The sequence below is a fragment of the Carassius carassius genome, chromosome 34, assembly GCF_963082965.1.
Source record: "Carassius carassius chromosome 34, fCarCar2.1, whole genome shotgun sequence".
Taxonomy (NCBI): Eukaryota; Metazoa; Chordata; class Actinopteri; order Cypriniformes; family Cyprinidae; genus Carassius; species Carassius carassius.
The window spans coordinates 19,161,392-19,179,464 of NC_081788.1; the positions used below are offsets into that span (position 1 = coordinate 19,161,392).

Here is an 18,073-nt window from a genome sequence, read left to right on the forward strand (position 1 = left end):
AGCGACTCCACAACATGGCGGCGGCGACAATGAGAATAAAAGTTATGCATTCTTTGCGTGAACTTTTGGGCGCCGTTATGCAAATCTTCCCACACCATGATGTAGACATGTGGGGGCGTGTTTGAATGAGGTGGGCATGATTGACTCTTAACCTTAATAAAGAATCTCCCTTTGGATTTGAGACTTTAGGCTTTGCAACTTTACAGATTTTCTTTATGCACCAAGAGCTTGTAACACTCCAAAGAGAAAGGAAAAATTTGAATTGCATAATATGACCCTTTTAAAGGGATAGTTCACCCAAAAATCATAATTATGTTATTAATAACTCACCGTCATGTCATTCCAAACCAGTAAGACCTCCATTTATCTTCGGAACACAGTTTAAGATATTTTAGATTTAGTCCGAGAGCTCTCAGTCCCTCCATTGAAACTGTGTGTACGGTATACTGTCCATGTCCAGAAAGGTAGTAGTCCATGTGACATCAGAGGGTCAGTTAGAATATTTTGAAGCATCGAAAATACATTGTGGTCCAAAAATAGCAAATAGTTGGCAGCTCTGGTTACGTTGGTTGGCGCTAGCTTGGTCAACAATGCTGTCTGTCAAATTCATTAAATTCAAATAATGTGTATATACAACTCAAAATGTAATATGAACAAAACGAATATGAACATATGGTAAAGGTGAAGGGGAGTAGCTTGAAGATGTCATGTTTCAAAATCACTTGACATCACCCAACGTTCCTCTGGAGGCAAAACGTCCTCTTAGGCTTCGGCTATGGCTCTAGTTGTGAAGGTAGGGGCGGAGCATGATGTTTCTCGTTTGTTACTCTAGAGTAGACCAATTCACTTTATTGAGGCATTCTGCCCCCATCTGGTATGGAAATGTGATGACTTGATTTTTTTGCCAGACATGACAGGTGGCACCTTTAAGTAAAAAAAGTTGGTTTAGGGTTTAGTTACTCTTTAAGACCGTGCATCAGTTGCTTTTATATGGTCTACTCTATAAGGTCATAAATAACCTGGAAATGCCATGCAATTTTAAAACGGCAATTTCCAGGCCTAAAGATATTTTTTTTTTTTAAGTTGTGGAATTGTATTTTACAAATCTCTGTATAATATAGTTATATTTAATCAGGTCCTAAATTTTGGTGGGGACTATAGCTATCGAACGGTTTAATCATTCTCGCAGCTTTCATGTTCATAATGAGGGAATTCCTGCATTTATTCAACATAGCATGTAGGTTTGAATCATAAAATAAATCCACACAAACTATAAGATTAAATCAGTCATTCGATACCAGCCTTCGAATCCATACACTCTCATGGAGCGTGCTCCATATCAGCGCATCTTGCCTGTACACAGGGACCTGCCGCACGCTGCGATACAAGACTTTCACTCACATTTCAGGACAGCTGACAGAACTGACTCCTGACTAATCGGGTCATTGTTGCATTGCCATAAAAAAATTATAATTTGCACTACTTTTTAAGTATTTTACTCGCGCGCTCCCAGCTGGACTTTGGCACTTGTAAAAATGTATATAGTTGACATCACATTATTTTGGAAGACCATTAAATAATGAAATAGAAAATACAAATTATGTGTATTTTGTGTATTATAAGCACTGTCATGCTTATTTTTTCTCTTCATAATAAATGCAGTTATGAAAAGCACCACAAATACTCCGCTCGACAGAATCACAAACCCGAAATAGGATCTTCCATTACTGCATTCAACATCAGACGTATCAGTTCCTGCTTTGACCATTGTTTTTCCAAGAGATTCACAGCTGTAAAAGAGTTGAAGAGCAAATATACCTCTTATGAGAGCTTGATTTAACCACAAAATCCATTTAAGCAAATTGTGCAAAAAAAATTAAAAAAATAAAATTACAATTGTACATTTGAGAATGCGTGGAACAGCTATGTTATAATGATACTTACTTTGTATGCCATTTGCAAAATGTACCATCTGAATATGAACGAACAGGACAGTCTTCACACATTGTATCACTAAATTCTGTTCCTACAGAAACAGATGCAGAAATACATAGTCTTAGTTCGAGATTCAATTCCATGAGCAATTAAAACAGTGAACCAGTAATTATAATAATATGTTTAATTTATATAGCGCCTTTCCCGAGCTCGTGGGCGCTGAACATGGTACACCAAAGCAACAAATATTGTTAAGAAATAAACAATTTTATTGGACATTTGCCCAATGCAGTTGCAAATAATGAAGTTGCATATAACACAGATTAACATGAGAGAACATCAAACGATGTTCTACGGCCATGTCCGGAATAAAGAGTAGCCTATCCATGTCACACAGTAAGATTTAGGATTTTGACCATATACCTCGCAGTCACAGACCGTATCAACGTCAGTGATACATACTAATTGTATTTTGCCACACAATAGGCGTCACTGTGGCCTCAACCCTTCGCCTTCGCTTACTCTGAGCTCGATTGCTATGTCTGAGGTAAACCACGCCCTCCTCATTACCCTACGCAGGAAGAAATGTAGGAAGAAATAAATGAATAAATAAATGTATAAATAAATAAATGTAAAAATAAATAAACGTATAAATAAATAAATGTAGAAATGAATAAATGTATAAATAAATAAAAGAATAAATAAATATGGAAACAAATAAATATATACATAAATATGGAAATAAATGTATAAATAATTATTTATTTTCGTTTTTTTGCTTTTCTATGTATATTTATTTATATATTTATGTATTTATTTATTCTTATTTACATTTATTTGTATATTTATTTATGTATTTATTTATTTTTAAAATTGGCAGCTTCGCCATTCCATAGAAACGGTTCTCGTTCAGTGTACAAATAAATTTCGAAATAATTATTTATTATTATTCAGCGTAGTTTGAAGATAATTTTTTTCATATTTATCCCGGATATATATATATATAATCAGGAAGAGGGTGGGGGGTCAAATAGGGGGTCAAGGCGTTTTTTGGCAGGGTCTTGAGACCCCCCAGGACCCCCCCTGGCGCCGCCAGTGGATATAGCAAGCCCTGGGAACACCTTCAAGTCCTGTAACAACTTTCTCCCCCTCGATAAAAATTCCAATGTCCTTTGGACTGTCAATGGAATCTCTCAATTGCTGCCATCACAAGCTGTTCAATTCCTGTCTGGTCTTCATTGTCCTGAAACATTAAAGCAGTGACACTCAAAACCTATGAAATATGGATCAAATGATCTGAAACTCAATTTGTTTAATCAGAAAGTCCAATGAACAATATTATGGCCTCTTCAGGAAGCAAACAACAATTTTGATATACTGTATATTCACACTTCCTCAAGGAATTCTATAATGCAGCTGATGACCACCTCTCGTCATAACATCAGAACACTGCTCATCCTAAAAAATAAAATAAAAAAAGGAATTAATGATATGTCCTCCACAGACAGGTTAATTTAGTGTTGTTAAACAGGGGTGCAAAAAATGTCAAAAGGTGAGCAAAAAACTGTAAAAAGGACCAATCATACAAAGAACGATAACTACAAAGATAACTATAAAGATAACGATAAAGATAACAATGTTAGTGTCCACAACAGCGAACAATATTGTCTGTTTATTCTAAGTGCATGCTAGTCTAGCAGGACTGATTCTGATTGGGTGTCAATGTTTGTATCTTTCATCAGCTGGAAATAAATCATTCTGGAACTGATTTCAATGATATCGTTTCTCTGGGCCTTTATCATAACTGTGGTCTGCTATTCTTTAATACTGAGAACGATTTTTAGAAATATATCGTTATCTTTATAGTTAATGTGCTTGGTTTGCCTTTCTCCATTTGGCTTGATCACATGGGCTAAAAACAGATGAAGCAATTTTTTTAAAATAATTTTATGAATTAAACAGTGCTTGAATATATCAACAGAAGCTGGTGAATAAAAACATAATAGCACTGTATTTGTTGTGGATCACTCGGAGACAGAGGAGTAACAGATGAAAGATGTAGTTTATTAAATGGACACAAGCAGAGGAGCGGGAAGTGAGGAGTGGATGGGTGCTGGGATCCGTGCCGGGAAGGAGGGTACCACACACACGCACCGTGGGGTCTTTAGGAGGATCTTGGAGGTAATCCTTGGAGAGAAGATGGAAGAAGAGACTTCGGAGGTTATCCTTGGAGAGAAGGTAAAGAGGAGTTAGTCCTAATAGTTAGCGCAGGAATGATCTTGTCGCGAACGTGACCGGACAATGACTGGGTGCGTGTGTGTGGCTTTTGTGGTGCTGTGGTGGATGATAGGTGATGCGGATCAGGTGGTGATGATTAGTACTCAGTTGAGGGTGTGCGTCGTGATTGTGTGGAGGAGGAACCTGGCGTGTTTGTGACAGTACCCCCCTCCCCAGGGCCCGCTCCTGAGGGCCGGGGACCCCGACGTCGTGGTGGGCGTCCTCTACCCCTGGGACCTGGTCGGTTGGGGTGTCTTGAGTGGAAAGTATCCAGCAAGGAGGGGTCCAAGATGTCGTTGCGTGGGACCCAGGAGCGTTCCTCTGGACCGTAGCCTTCCCAGTCCACTAGGTACTCAAGCTGCCCACCACGCCGCCGGGAGTCCAGGATGTCCTTGACCGAGTAGGCTGCGCCGTCATCTAGGAGGAGAGGAGGGGGGGCTTCCGTCTCGCCAGGTTCTGTGGAACCTGTGGAGTAGCACCAATAGTCGACCGCAGGAACGTCAGAGGGCTCTCCAGACCAGGGAAACAGGGGTGGCTGGTAGCCGAGTACGCACTGGAAGGGTGTGAGTCCGGTGGTGGGTTGACGGAGGGAGTTCTGTGCGTACTCGGCCCACCCCAGGAATTGGTTCCAGGAGTTCTGGTGGCCGTGACAGAAGGTACGGAGGAAGCGTCCGATCTCCTGAACCTTCCTTTCCGTCTGCCCGTTGGACTGCGGGTGGTAGCCGGAGGACAGGCTGATGGCCACACCTAGGAGGGAGTGAAATGCTTTCCATACCCGGGAGATGAATTGGCAGTGGGGAGACCCTTCAGAGGAAGAAGACGACATGCTTTAGAAAATCTATCCACAACAATCAGAATACATGTGTTATTGTCAGAGGGAGGAAGGTCGGTCATGAAATCCACTCCCAGGTGTGACAACGGGCGGTTGGGGACGGGCAGAGGATGGAGTTTGCCAGATGGTAGATGGCGAGGACTCTTGGACATGGCGCAGCTGTTACATCCACTCACGTACCTTCTGACATCCGAGGCCATGTTGGGCCACCAGAAGCGTTCCCGTAGCAACGAGAGGGTTTCATTGACCCCCGGGTGACCAGTGCCAAGTGATGTATGGTTGGCGTTGATGAGAGGAGTGCGACGTGTCCTGGGGATGTACTGGTGCCCTGGTGGGCAACCCGGCGGAGCGTTGGCAGGAGTTTCGGCTGGAGGTAGGGTTTCGGCAGACCAAGTCATAGGGGCAACAATAACTTTGTCTGGGAGGATGGGTTCGTGGTTCTCAGACCTCTCTTCGGGTGAGTAACATCTGGACAGAGCATCGGCCTTGACATTCTTTGCCCCAGGGCGGTAAGTGATGGAGAACTGGAAGCGGGTGAAGAATAGCGCCCAGCGGGCTTGTCTGGGGTTGAGTCTCTTGGCTGCCCTAAGGTATTCCAGGTTTTTATGGTCAGTGAGAACTTGAAAGGGGTGTTTGGCTCCCTCCAGCCAATGTCTCCACTCCTCCAGGGCAAGCTTGATGGCAAGTAGCTCCCTGTTGCCAATGTCGTAGTTCACCTCCGCCGGGTTGAGCTTCCTGGAGAAGAAGGCACATGGATGGAGGCGGCTGGGCGTCCCCTGCTGCTGAGACAGGACCGCACCCACTCCGGTGGTAGAGGCGTCCACCTCCACGACGAATGGTAAATCTGGGTTAGGATGCACGAGGAGTGGGGCGGTCGTAAAGGCCAGCTTCAGGGCCTGGAAGGCTTCGGTGGCAGCTGGAGTCCAAGACAGGGACTTGGGCTTCTGACGAAATAGGTTGGTTAGAGGACTGGTGATGGTACTAAAGTTCTGAATGAATCGTCTGTAGAATTTTGCGAAGCCCAGGAAATCGCTGTAGTTCCTTGATGGTGGTAGGAACGGGCCAATCCCGGACGGCGCTTACCTTCCCCTCGTCCATCCGGATGCCACTGCGGTCGATGGTATAGCCAAGGAACTGCACTGAGGGCTGATGGAATGAGCACTTCTCTGCTTTTAGGTAGAGCTGGAAGTCCCTCAGGCGTTGCAGGACCTCCGCAACGGGGCGTCGATGTTCGGCCTGGCTCCGGGAATATATCAGGATGTCATCGATATACACTAGGACGAATTGATGGAGGAAATCCCGGAGCACCTCATGCATGAAATCCTGGAATACGGAGGGGGCGTTTACTAGCCCATACGGCATCACGCAGTACTCGTAGTGGCCAGTAGGGGTGATGAAGGCGGTCTTCCACTCGTCCCCCTCGCGTATCCGGATGAGGTTATACGCCCTGCGGAGGTCCATATTGGAGAATACAGTGGCACCAAGGAGATGTTCTAGGGCCGCTGGTACGAGGGGAAGAGGATAGCGAAACTCCTGAGTAATTTTATTCAGGGCTCTGTAGTCGATACATGGCCGCAAACCTCCATCCTTCTTGGCCACGAAGAAGAAACTCGAAGCAGCAGGGGAGGTAGATGGGCGGATGTATCCTTGAGCCAGCGCCTCCCTGATGTAATCCTCCATGGCCTTCTTCTCGGGAACGGATAGGGGATAGATCCGTCCCCTAGGCACTGGTTCACCCGGCAGCAGATCTATGGCACAGTCCCATGGCCGTTGTGGAGGCAGCTTGGAGGCCCGCCTCGGGCAGAAAACATCACTGAAGGGGGCATAGCACTGGGGTATGGAGATGGACTGGTTGACGACAGAGCTTTCAATAGAGGTGGTGTAGACTGGTAGTGATTCGGAGGGACGTTCCACGGGAACTGGACAGCCAGAGATACAGGATTGAAAGCAGGCTTCGCCCCACTTCAGGATTTCTCCGGTCTTCCAGGAGATCACCGGGTTATGCTGCTCCAACCACGGGCGCCCTAGGATGACGTCAGCGGTGGAATCCTCCAGAACCAGCAGATGAATGTCCTCATGGTAAAGGAGTCCAGTTTGGAGAGAGATTGGACCCACGCAGTGGCGTACATACTTCTTGCTTAACGGCCTGCCGGTGATGGTGTGGATTTGGTAAGCGGCCGGTTGGGAGCCTGAGTTGACGGCAGAGGGCGCCGGAGATGAAGTTGCCGGCTGACCCAGAATCGAGGAGTGTGGAAACTGGAAGAGACACATCAGCCGCAGTAAGTGTCACAACAGTGGTGAGTGGTTTCATAGAATATCGTGAAGGAAGGATGGCACTCACCATGGGACGAGGAGGACGGACGGGGCACCCAGATATGGTATGCCCCGGAGCTGCACAGTACAGACAAAGATTCTGGGCCAGCCGTCTTTTACGCTCCGCCATAGTGAGGCGGTAGGAGTCCACGACCATGGGCTCGCTGGCTGGTTCTGGGGAGCTGACGTTCTCTGGCCGGCAGAGCGGAGAGGAGGAATGCGCCTGGCCCTTGTGCTCTTCTAAGCACGACTGCATACGAGTGGCGAAGCGGATGGACAGCTGGATGAATCGCTCGAGGCCGATGGTATCCTCGTATGCAGCGAGATGCAACCACACTCTGGGCTCCAATCCTTGGCGATAGGTAGTGAGAAGGGCCTGTTCGTTCCATCCACTAGAGGCCGCCAGAGTCCTGAACTGCAAGGCATAATCATTGACAGACATATTCCCTTGTTTCAAGTTGTATAATCTCTCACCTATAGAGGAGTCCCAGGCAGGTTTGCCAAAAACTTCCCGGAAGTGTTCGATGAAGCTAGAATATGTCCGTGCCGGGAAGGAGGGTACCACACACACGCACCGTGGGGTCTTTAGGAGGATCTTGGAGGTAATCCTTGGAGAGAAGATGGAAGAAGAGACTTCGGAGGTTATCCTTGGAGAGAAGGTAAAGAGGAGTTAGTCCTAATAGTTAGCGCAGGAATGATCTTGTCGCGAACGTGACCGGACAATGACTGGGTGCGTGTGTGTGGCTTTTGTGGTGCTGTGGTGGATGATAGGTGATGCGGATCAGGTGGTGATGATTAGTACTCAGGTGAGGGTGTGCGTCGTGATTGTGTGGAGGAGGAACCTGGCGTGTTTGTGACAGTATTATACTCTGTACAGTTGATTTACATTTCAAACTGAAATTACTATATATACTATACTATATCTATTTGAAAATGAACTTATAAACATTACTTACTGAATATTTTCTCTCCATGAAATTAACTCAAGGTTGTTACTATAATGTTTTACTGAAGTTGTTACTACAACCCGAATTCCGGAAAAGTTGGGACGTTTTTTAAATTTTAATAAAATGAAAACTAAAGGAATTTCAAATCACATGAGCCAATATTTTATTCACAATAGAACATAGATAACGTAGCAAATGTTTAAACTGAGAAATTTTACACTTTTATCCACTTAATTAGTTCATTTAAAATTTAATGCCTGCTACAGGTCTCAAAAAAGTTGGCACGGGGCAACAAATGGCTAAAAAAGCAAGCAGTTTTGAAAAGATTCAGCTGGGAGAACATCTAGTGATTAATTAAGTTAATTGATATCAGGTCTGTAACATGATTAGCTATAAAAGCTTTGTCTTAGAGAAGCAGAGTCTCTCAGAAGTAAAGATGGGCAGAGGCTCTCCAATCTGTGAAAGACTGCGTAAAAAAATTGTGGAAAACTTTAAAAACAATGTTCCTCAATGTCAAATTGCAAAGGCTTTGCAAATCTCATCATCTACAGTGCATAACATCATCAAAAGATTCAGAGAAACTGGAGAAATCTCTGTGCGTAAGGGACAAGGCCGGAGACCTTTATTGGATGCCCGTGGTCTTCGGGCTCTCAGACGACACTGCATCACTCATCGGCATGATTGTGTCAATGACATTACTAAATGGGCCCAGGAATACTTTCAGAAACCACTGTCGGTAAACACAATCCGCCGTGGCATCAGCAGATGCCAACTAAAGCTCTATCATGCAAAAAGGAAGCCATATGTGAACATGGTCCAGAAGCGCCGTCATGTCCTGTGGGCCAAGGCTCATTTAAAATGGACTATTTCAAAGTGGAATAGTGTTTTATGGTCAGACGAGTCCAAATTTGACATTCTTGTTAGAAATCACGGACGCCGTGTCCTCCGGGCTAAAGAGGAGGGAGACCTTCCAGCATGTTATCAGCGTTCAGTTCAAAAGCCAGCATCTCTGATGGTATGGGGGTGCATAAGTGCATACGGTATGGGCAGCGTGCATGTTTTGGAAGGCTCTGTGAATGCTGAAAGGTATATAAAGGTTTTAGAGCAACATATGCTTCCCTCCAAACAACGTCTATTTCAGGGAAGGCCTTGTCTATTTCAGCAGGACAATGCAAAACCACATACTGCAGCTATAACAACAGCATGGCTTCGTCGTAGAAGAGTCCCGGTGCTAACCTGGCCTGCCTGCAGTCCAGATCTTTCACCTATAGAGAACATTTGGCGCATCATTAAACGAAAAATACGTCAAAGACGACCACGAACTCTTCAGCAGCTGGAAATCTATATAAGGCAAGAATGGGACCAAATTCCAACAGCAAAACTCCAGCAACTCATAGCCTCAATGCCCAGACGTCTTCAAACTGTTTTGAAAAGAAAAGGAGATGCTAGACCATGGTAAACATGCCCCGTCCCAACTATTTTGAGACCTGTAGCAGAAATCAAAATTGAAATGAGCTCATTTTGTGCATAAAATTGTAAACTTTCTCAGTTTAAACATTTGCTATGTTATCTATGTTCTATTGTGAATAAAATATTGGCTCATGTGATTTGAAAGTCTTTTAGTTTTCATTTTATTAAAATTTAAAAAACGTCCCAACTTTTCCGGAATTCGGGTTGTATAATTAAAATTTAACATATACACACACACACACACACACACATATATATATATATATATATATATATATATATATATATATACTGTCCGATCCTGCAGATTTGCTTTATTCAACATCAAGAAGATCAGGCCCTTTCTTTCGGAACATGCTGCACAACTCCTTGTTCAAGCTCTTGTTCTGTCCAGGCTGGACTATTGCAGTGCTCTCTTGGCAGATCTTCCAGCCAATTCTATCAAACCTTTACAATTAATTCAGAACACGGCAGCAAGATTAATTTTTAATGAGCCGAAAAGAATACATGTCACACCTATTTATCAATTTGCACTGGCTTCCAATAGCTGCTCGCATAAAATTCAAGGCATTGATGTGTGCCTACAAAACTACGGCTCTGCACCCATTTACCTAAATTTGTTACTTCAGACTTATGTGCCCTCTAGAATCTTGCGTTCTGCTAGTGAACGTCGCTTGATTGTGCCATCCCAAAGAAGCACAAAGTCACTTTTACGGACTTTTAAATTAAATGTTCCCTCCTGGTGGAATGACCTCCCCAACTCAATCCGAGCAGCTGAGTCCTTAGCCATCTTCAAGAATCGACTTAAAACCCCATCTCTTCCATCTTTATTTGGCCCTCTAACTTTAGCACTCATTATTCTAATTCTACTCTTAAAAAAAAAAAAATCTAACTACCTTTCTAATCTTTTTGTATTCTATTTTCTTTTCATTTATTATGCAATTGTATGTGTGTGTGTGTGTATGTGTAAAGACCTCTAACACTAGCTTGCTCTATTCTTTTTTTATTCTATCTGTTTTCTTTTTATTTATTATATTATTTAAAAATCCCATGCTACGTGTACTGTGTTAACCTAACTGAGACTTGTTATAGCACTTATATATCATTGCTCTTTTTGTTGTTTTTAATTGCTTCCACTGTCCTTATTTGTAAGTCGCTTTGGATAAATAAAAGCGTCTGCTAAATGAATAAATGTAAATGTAAATATATATACAGTATATACAGGTGCATCTCAAATTAGAATGTCGAGAAAAAGTTTTACATTTATTTCAGTAATTCAACTCAAATTGTGAAACTTGTGTATTAAATAAATTCAATGCACACAGACTGAAGTAGTTTAAGTCTTTGGTTCTTTTAATTGGCTCACATTAAAAAAAAAAAAAAACACTAATTCACGATCTCAACCAATTATAATATAGTGACATGCATGACTACTATCGTTAAATAGTTTTAAAATGAACCTTCAGCCATTAATCGGTGTAAAACATGATTTTCCATCCTTTATGAACAACAATCTAGTTCAGACGTACAGAGCCAATACATGACGTGGATAGGCCACAAAATAAGAATTCCTACAGAAATTAAACAATGTTGTTCATTCTGCGTTACGTAATATATATATATATATATATATATATATATATATATATATATATATATATATATATATATATATATATATACAACCCGAATTCCGGAAAAGTTGGGACGTTTTTTAAATTTGAATAAAATAAAAACTAAAAGACTTTCAAATCACATGAGCCAATATTTTATTTCACAATAGAACATAGATAACATAGCAAATGTTTAAACTGAGAAAGTTTACAATTTTATGCACAAAATGAGCTCATTTTAATTTTGATTTCTGCTACAGGTCTCAAAATAGTTGGGACGGGGCATGTTTACCATGGTGTAGCATCTCCTTTTCTTTTCAAAACAGTTTGAAGACGTCTGGGCATTGAGGCTATGAGTTGCTGGAGTTTTGCTGTTGGAATTTGGTCCCATTCTTGCCTTATATAGATTTCCAGCTGCTGAAGAGTTCGTGGTCGTCTTTGACGTATTTTTCGTTTAATGATGCGCCAAATGTTCTCTATAGGTGAAAGATCTGGACTGCAGGCAGGCCAGGTTAGCACCCGGACTCTTCTACGACGAAGCCATGCTGTTGTTTTAGCTGCAGTATGTGGTTTTGCATTGTCCTGCTGAAATAAACAAGGCCTTCCCTGAAATAGACGTTGTTTGGAGGGAAGCATATGTTGCTCTGAAACCTTTATATACCTTTCAGCATTCACAGAGCCTTCCAAAACATGCAAGCTGCCCATACCGTATGCACTTATGCACCCCCATACCATCAGAGATGCTGGCTTTTGAACTGAACGCTGATAACATGCTGGAAGGTCTCCCTCCTCCTTAGCCCGGAGGACACGGCGTCCGTGATTTCCAACAAGAATGTCAAATTTGGATTCGTCTGACCATAAAACACTATTCCACTTTGAAAAAGTCCATTTTAAATGAGCCTTGGCCCACAGGACACGACGGCGCTTCTGGACCATGTTCACATATGGCTTCCTTTTTGCATGATAGAGCTTTAGTTGGCATCTGCTGATGGCACGGCGGATTGTGTTTACCGACAGTGGTTTCTGAAAGTATTCCTGGGCCCATTTAGTAATGTCATTGACACAATCATGCCGATGAGTGATGCAGTGTCGTCTGAGAGCCCGAAGACCACGGGCATCCAATAAAAGTCTCCGGCCTTGTCCCTTACGCACAGAGATTTCTCCAGTTTCTCTGAATCTTTTGATGATGTTATGCACTGTAGATGATGAGATTTGCAAAGCCTTTGCAATTTGACGTTGAGGAACATTGTTTTTAAAGTTTTCCACAATTTTTTACGCAGTCTTTCACAGATTGGAGAGCCTCTGCCCATCTTTACTTCTGAATGACTCTGCTTCTCTAAGACAAAGCTTTTATAGCTAATCATGTTACAGACCTGATATCAATTAACTTAATTAATCACTAGATGTTCTCCCAGCTGAATCTTTTCAAAACTGCTTGCTTTTTTAGCCATTTGTTGCCCCCGTGCCAACTTTTTTGAGACCTGTAGCAGGCATTAAATTTTAAATGAGCTAATTAAGTGGATAAAAGTGTAAAATTTCTCAGTTTAAACATTTGCTACGTTATCTATGTTCTATTGTGAATAAAATATTGGCTCATGTGATTTGAAATTCCTTTAGTTTTCATTTTATTAAAATTTAAAAAACGTCCCAACTTTTCCGGAATTCGGGTTGTATATAAAATTGTCTACATGAACAAATTAACGTAAGCATCTATTTTTCTATAGCACAAATTAACATGCACTATCGGCGAATCAATTTTCAGATTTTAATTAGTATTTTATGGTTATTATGATTATTATTATTGATGCCTATATTAGATGAATTACCAAATTAGAACAATTTACAACAGTTTTATCATATATAAAATATTTCCAGGTTGTCAGCGGGAAACTCCAGCGCATGCGTTGTAACAGGAAATGCTTGCAAATTGAAAACAACCACTGATCTATAATAAAGAACAGTGAAAACAACTAATTTACTTCATGATGGATTCATTCAATAATCTCTCTATTTGGAATTATTAAAAAAGAATAACTAAATCCTCCACAACAGAATTGAGTAGGTTTTATTCAAGTCATTTTTAATTAGTTTTAATAAAAAAGTTTCAAAAAATAATAAAAACAATAAATTGATTTTGTTTAATAAAGTTTACACATTAAATTAAATCTACAAACCCACGGAATGACTTTTTACCTAAATAAAGGGGTCATGTGATGCGATTTCAAGTTTTCCTTTCTATTTGGAGTGCTACAAGATGTTTGTGCATAGATAAGATCCCTAAAGCTGCAAAGACTAAAGTCTCAAACACAAAGAAATATTCTTTATAAAAGTTAAGAAAGGTTCACGCCCTCCTAATACGCCTTGTTTAAACATGACCCCACATGTCTATGTCGTGATGTGGGAAGATTTGCATAACACTGTCCAAATGTTCAGGCAAAGAAAGAAGGTGTAACTTTACTGTTGCTGCCACCGCCGCCACCATGTTGTGATGACGCTGTGTTTCGTTGCAAAAGCGAAAATATTTTGATTGGCCTTCCAAAAGAGGACACAACTAGAAATCAGTGGTTAAGTTGTTTTTACAACGCTGTTCCGGAACAGTTTAACCCAAATATTCAGATATGTGCTGCGCATTTTATGGAAGACTGTTTCCCGATCCTGGGAGAGTAGACTAAAATGCTGGCTGTTCTGACTCACAGTCTGTAAGTACATTTTCATATTTAAAGAATTTACCGCTGATGATTAAAACGCTTTTTTTCAGCCTTGTAGTGCTTGTTTTTTGTTGTTTCTCAGATCACAAATGCAGACATGGTTTTAGGTCTATGCTGCGCGATGTAAAGCAGAAAAAGACAGTATAAGTCATTAAAATCAGTAATTATGTCCCAACTGGATTGAAAAAATGCCTCATTTATGATGGGTTTTATTGTAAACGGGGGACACGGCATCACAATATGGTAAGAGGCGTAACATTTCCATCACATGCTTAAGCTATTCTCATAGCTGGCCAATTAGTGTACACCTCGCTTTTCAGAATGATGAGCTTTGTAAAACTTCGAGAAAGCTATGGGCATAAAGGAGAAACATTAATGTACAGTATGTGGAAAATAATGTGTTTTATTTGCCTTAAACTGCATAAACACGTTTCATTACACCAAATACACACAATAATGTTCTTTTTAGCAACATCATATGACCCCTTCAATAAGGCATGTGATATAGTAGAACACAAATGTATACTCAAAACACTGGAATACTTTCAATTTGAAGAGTTTTTATAAAGGCAATAACAACCCTGTATACATAGAAGTTTTCTTTTTGGTTGTCACACAGGTTGTTTCTTGTTATGCAAACAGGATATTCTTTTAAGGTATTGATGTTTTTGTGAATTAATAAAAAATGTGTCAGTTAGAGTTCTCTCCTCACTCTTTTTTTACATCTGAAATAACAAGAATATCACACACTGAAACAGATCTTTTGTTTTTTAGACAGTGCTTTGAATCTGCCATGTTTGAACTACCATGGGTGAGAAACTTTTACTGTTTCCCTTGTTGCACCTCTTGTTAGTTCCCTTGGTTACCATAGTAATTTATTATCTCTAACCCCTTGTTAGGCTTGTTGACTTGTGTATTTAAACCCCTGTGTTTTCCCCGGTTCTTTGTCTGGTGCTGTTATGTGTGCCCTTGGAAGTTTGGATGATTTACATAATTTTATATTTCTATTATGTTAGGTAATAACCAGTATGTAATTTCGCAATAACAGGATAGACAAATGATCATACGTTTAATCTAACGTAAAAGCAGTTTCAAAACTTTAATCTTTTAAACTTTATGTGTGCTCCCAACAACAACACTGCAGACACTTTGTGAACAACATATGGATTCATGACAGAGGTAAGCAGAGGCAGTGAAAGATTACTAAACTGTTTTAAAAAATTAAACAGTTTCAGCTCCATGACAGACCTTAAGTAACCAGTGCAATGGAGGCATAAGACATTCTGATAAACATTAATTCTACTTAACAAGATGCACAGTCCAGCTCAACATTCTTCATTTTACCAAACCCAAGTATGTAAACAATCCTGTTTTCACTCAAAAAAACAAAAACAAAAAATCAGTTCCTGTTTACTGTCTTACACCCTGCAGATGCTTTCATGTGATCCACAGCATCAAGTTTTCTGTGTTTTTTCTTCAACATAGAGCTGCATCTGTTTACAGAACAGGAAAAAAACATCATGAACTTGTATAACCCTCTTTTACTTTTACAAGAACACAGTGTTCTCTTAGTGTGTTCAGCATGGTTGCTCGGACCCAAAAAAAAGGAGAATATGGTACCCTGACTGATTCTGAAATACTTATTTTAAAGATTTCTGACACAGTGGGGCCTCTAAAGTCCACTATGGGAAAATCTTTATTTTTTCAAATGACAAATAATACAATTAGCACAACAATTTGAGTGAAGTAAGTAACATGAATGTCAGAATGTGTTAGCATTTAGTTTTTTCCTCTTTCACTTTACTGACAGCAGTACTTGGGCTGCTTGAAAAGGTCTGTATCAAACTTAATGATCATGTACGATGATTTGAAAATTAACATTTTGTGATTCGGTGGAAGCAATGAAATCTGACACACTGTAGTTGTCTCACCTTGAGGATATCAGAAGTCATTGTTTTTAGAGGAATGAGTTTTGCATCTTCCATGTGAACTTCCTGCTCATCTGCTACAATCCATGGAAAATCCTGTAAAATACACAAAACAGATAAGACAAGAATCTGCAGAGAAAAGTGATAGTTAACACAAAAAGGAATCCTTTATTCACCCTCGTGTAGTTTGAAACTTGAATGCATTTTCTTCTTTTGCAAATCACAAAATATATTTTAAAGAATTCTGGTCACCAAACAGTTCTTCTATTATATGGACAAAAATACAATGGTACATCTCAAAATATATTTTATATTTTACATATATATTTTACCATGAGGGTGAGTGAATAATGGCCGAATTTTCTTTTTTTGTGTGTGTGTGTGAAATACTCCTTTAATGTAAGAACAAAATGAATACAACAAATGAAATCCTAGACACAGCAGTGAGTTCATAAAGCCTGAAAACAACAAAATTAATCACAAAAGACTTCACAGCAGGTTTGCATATAGATTGTCTTTTTGAGGAACGTCTGAGAAAAAGGTTTTGGTTTCTCAGGATCTCCAGCAAGTTCACTTTTACAATTAAAGACCATTTAAAGGTTTAAAATATACAACTGTTTAGCACACCTTGATGACCTGAACTTTCTCCATGTTTTTTGTGGCAGCTTCCCTGGTGTGTACAAGCACCGTGAATGTGCATCCTGCAGAGCAAAAGAAAATGCATGGTAAATGTAAATCTATTCAAACTTTAATAAATGTGAGGTCATTATCAGGGCTATTTTTATATCAGTAATTACATAAAAGCTGAGCTCCTACCTGGAGGATTGTTGTCTAGGACAGCGTCACACACACTGATCTTTAGGATCATCGCTCTCAGCAGCTGCTCAACATGAGACAGCAGAGTCTCTGAGCTGACACAGCAAAACCCAACACACACATATGAGAGACATGCACAACTTTAACCTTGATTTAACAGCTCTGAACCCACTGTCACTCACCTGATGGACAGCAGTGGAGGCTGTGAGATCTCAAACACAAATCTCTCCACTGGATGGTGCTCTTTATCCATGATCACCACTACAACCTTCTCAGCCTCATTCTGCACAGAAGAGATGAAAATGAATGCTATTATATTGTTCAGAATGTTTTTCTTTCAAATATGTATTTATCGAATATGAAATAAAGACCTTACTTTCTCTATCAGTGGCTTGACACAATGCAGTGTGTCTTGAATGTACTGATTTAAATCTGGATGGCATGACATCTGTCAAAGACAGTAAATATAAGTGTTTAAATCATCACTTCCATTCAACACTACCTTTCGGCTCCTAAATCCAGAAACTTCAACAAACATTTTGCCTTTATTTATCTTTCTTTCCCCGCTCCATGGTGAATAAGCCAAGCAGTAATGCATTATGTTAGTGCTGCATCAATCATAAAAACATTACCTGCACAGGTACGTTGTATTTCTTCCTTTTCTGAAAGATACCAGATGGATAGACATCTCTGACATAGAGAATCAGGTGAATGGCCACTTCCAAAAACTCACACAGAATGTCAGCAACAACTGCAAATGACCAATATAATCAGAATCTCACAAAGGCTTTATCTGAAAGCTGTAACGTTACAGTGCTCAACATTTACAGATTAACTGAAAGTTACCCTGCCCGAAATTAAGGTCCTGCCTCGTCAGAGTGGCCATAATGAGGTCATAGATGCAACAACCTTTAATGAAAAAGCAGCGTCTCGCTTATAAAAGATCAGCGATCATGCATGGTTGCTACAGAATACGCGTGATAGTGTTGTATTCAGAAAAAAATACCGTTCTCTACGAAAATACAAGAAAAACTATAATACAGTCCGATTATTGGGAAAATGTCTGTCATTTACAAGTAAGCAGTATATAAACAAAAATTTTATAAAACAACACAGGAGGTTATCCCCCCTCGAAGGATATTTACTCTTTTCTTCTGTAATCTGTCGGAGAACAGCAGCGTTATGTGGCTGTATGTATGCTGCCACCTTCCGGAGTGGAGGAACGCAACAACAA

The 18,073-nt window shown here is 40.6% G+C and overlaps 1 protein-coding gene across 1 annotated transcript; it reads right to left on the reverse strand.

Moving 5' to 3' along the window:
- Window positions 1-15,392: 15,392 nt before the first annotated feature.
- On the reverse strand, window positions 15,393-18,014 carry LOC132115196 (mitotic spindle assembly checkpoint protein MAD2B). Its single transcript, XM_059523590.1, has 8 exons — window positions 17,686-18,014; window positions 17,472-17,590; window positions 17,216-17,287; window positions 17,022-17,122; window positions 16,840-16,934; window positions 16,651-16,724; window positions 16,027-16,119; window positions 15,393-15,588 (listed from the first exon to the last, which is right to left on the reverse strand). The coding sequence occupies exons 1-8, from the start codon at window positions 17,723-17,725 to the stop codon at window positions 15,550-15,552; spliced, it is 633 nt and encodes a 210-aa protein (XP_059379573.1). The 5' UTR covers window positions 17,726-18,014; the 3' UTR covers window positions 15,393-15,549.
- Window positions 18,015-18,073: the final 59 nt, after the last annotated feature.

Bases quoted from the DNA above. Each gene is read 5' to 3' on its own strand.
- LOC132115196 (XM_059523590.1), bottom strand. From the start codon at position 17,725: ATGGCCACTCTGACGAGGCAGGACCTTAATTTCGGGCAGG. The intron at 17,288-17,471 runs GTAATGTTTTTA...TGTCTTTGACAG, and splicing joins AATACAACGTACCTGTGCAG to ATGTCATGCCATCCAGATTT. The intron at 16,935-17,021 runs GTGAGTGACAGT...TTGCTGTGTCAG, and splicing joins CCTCCACTGCTGTCCATCAG to CTCAGAGACTCTGCTGTCTC.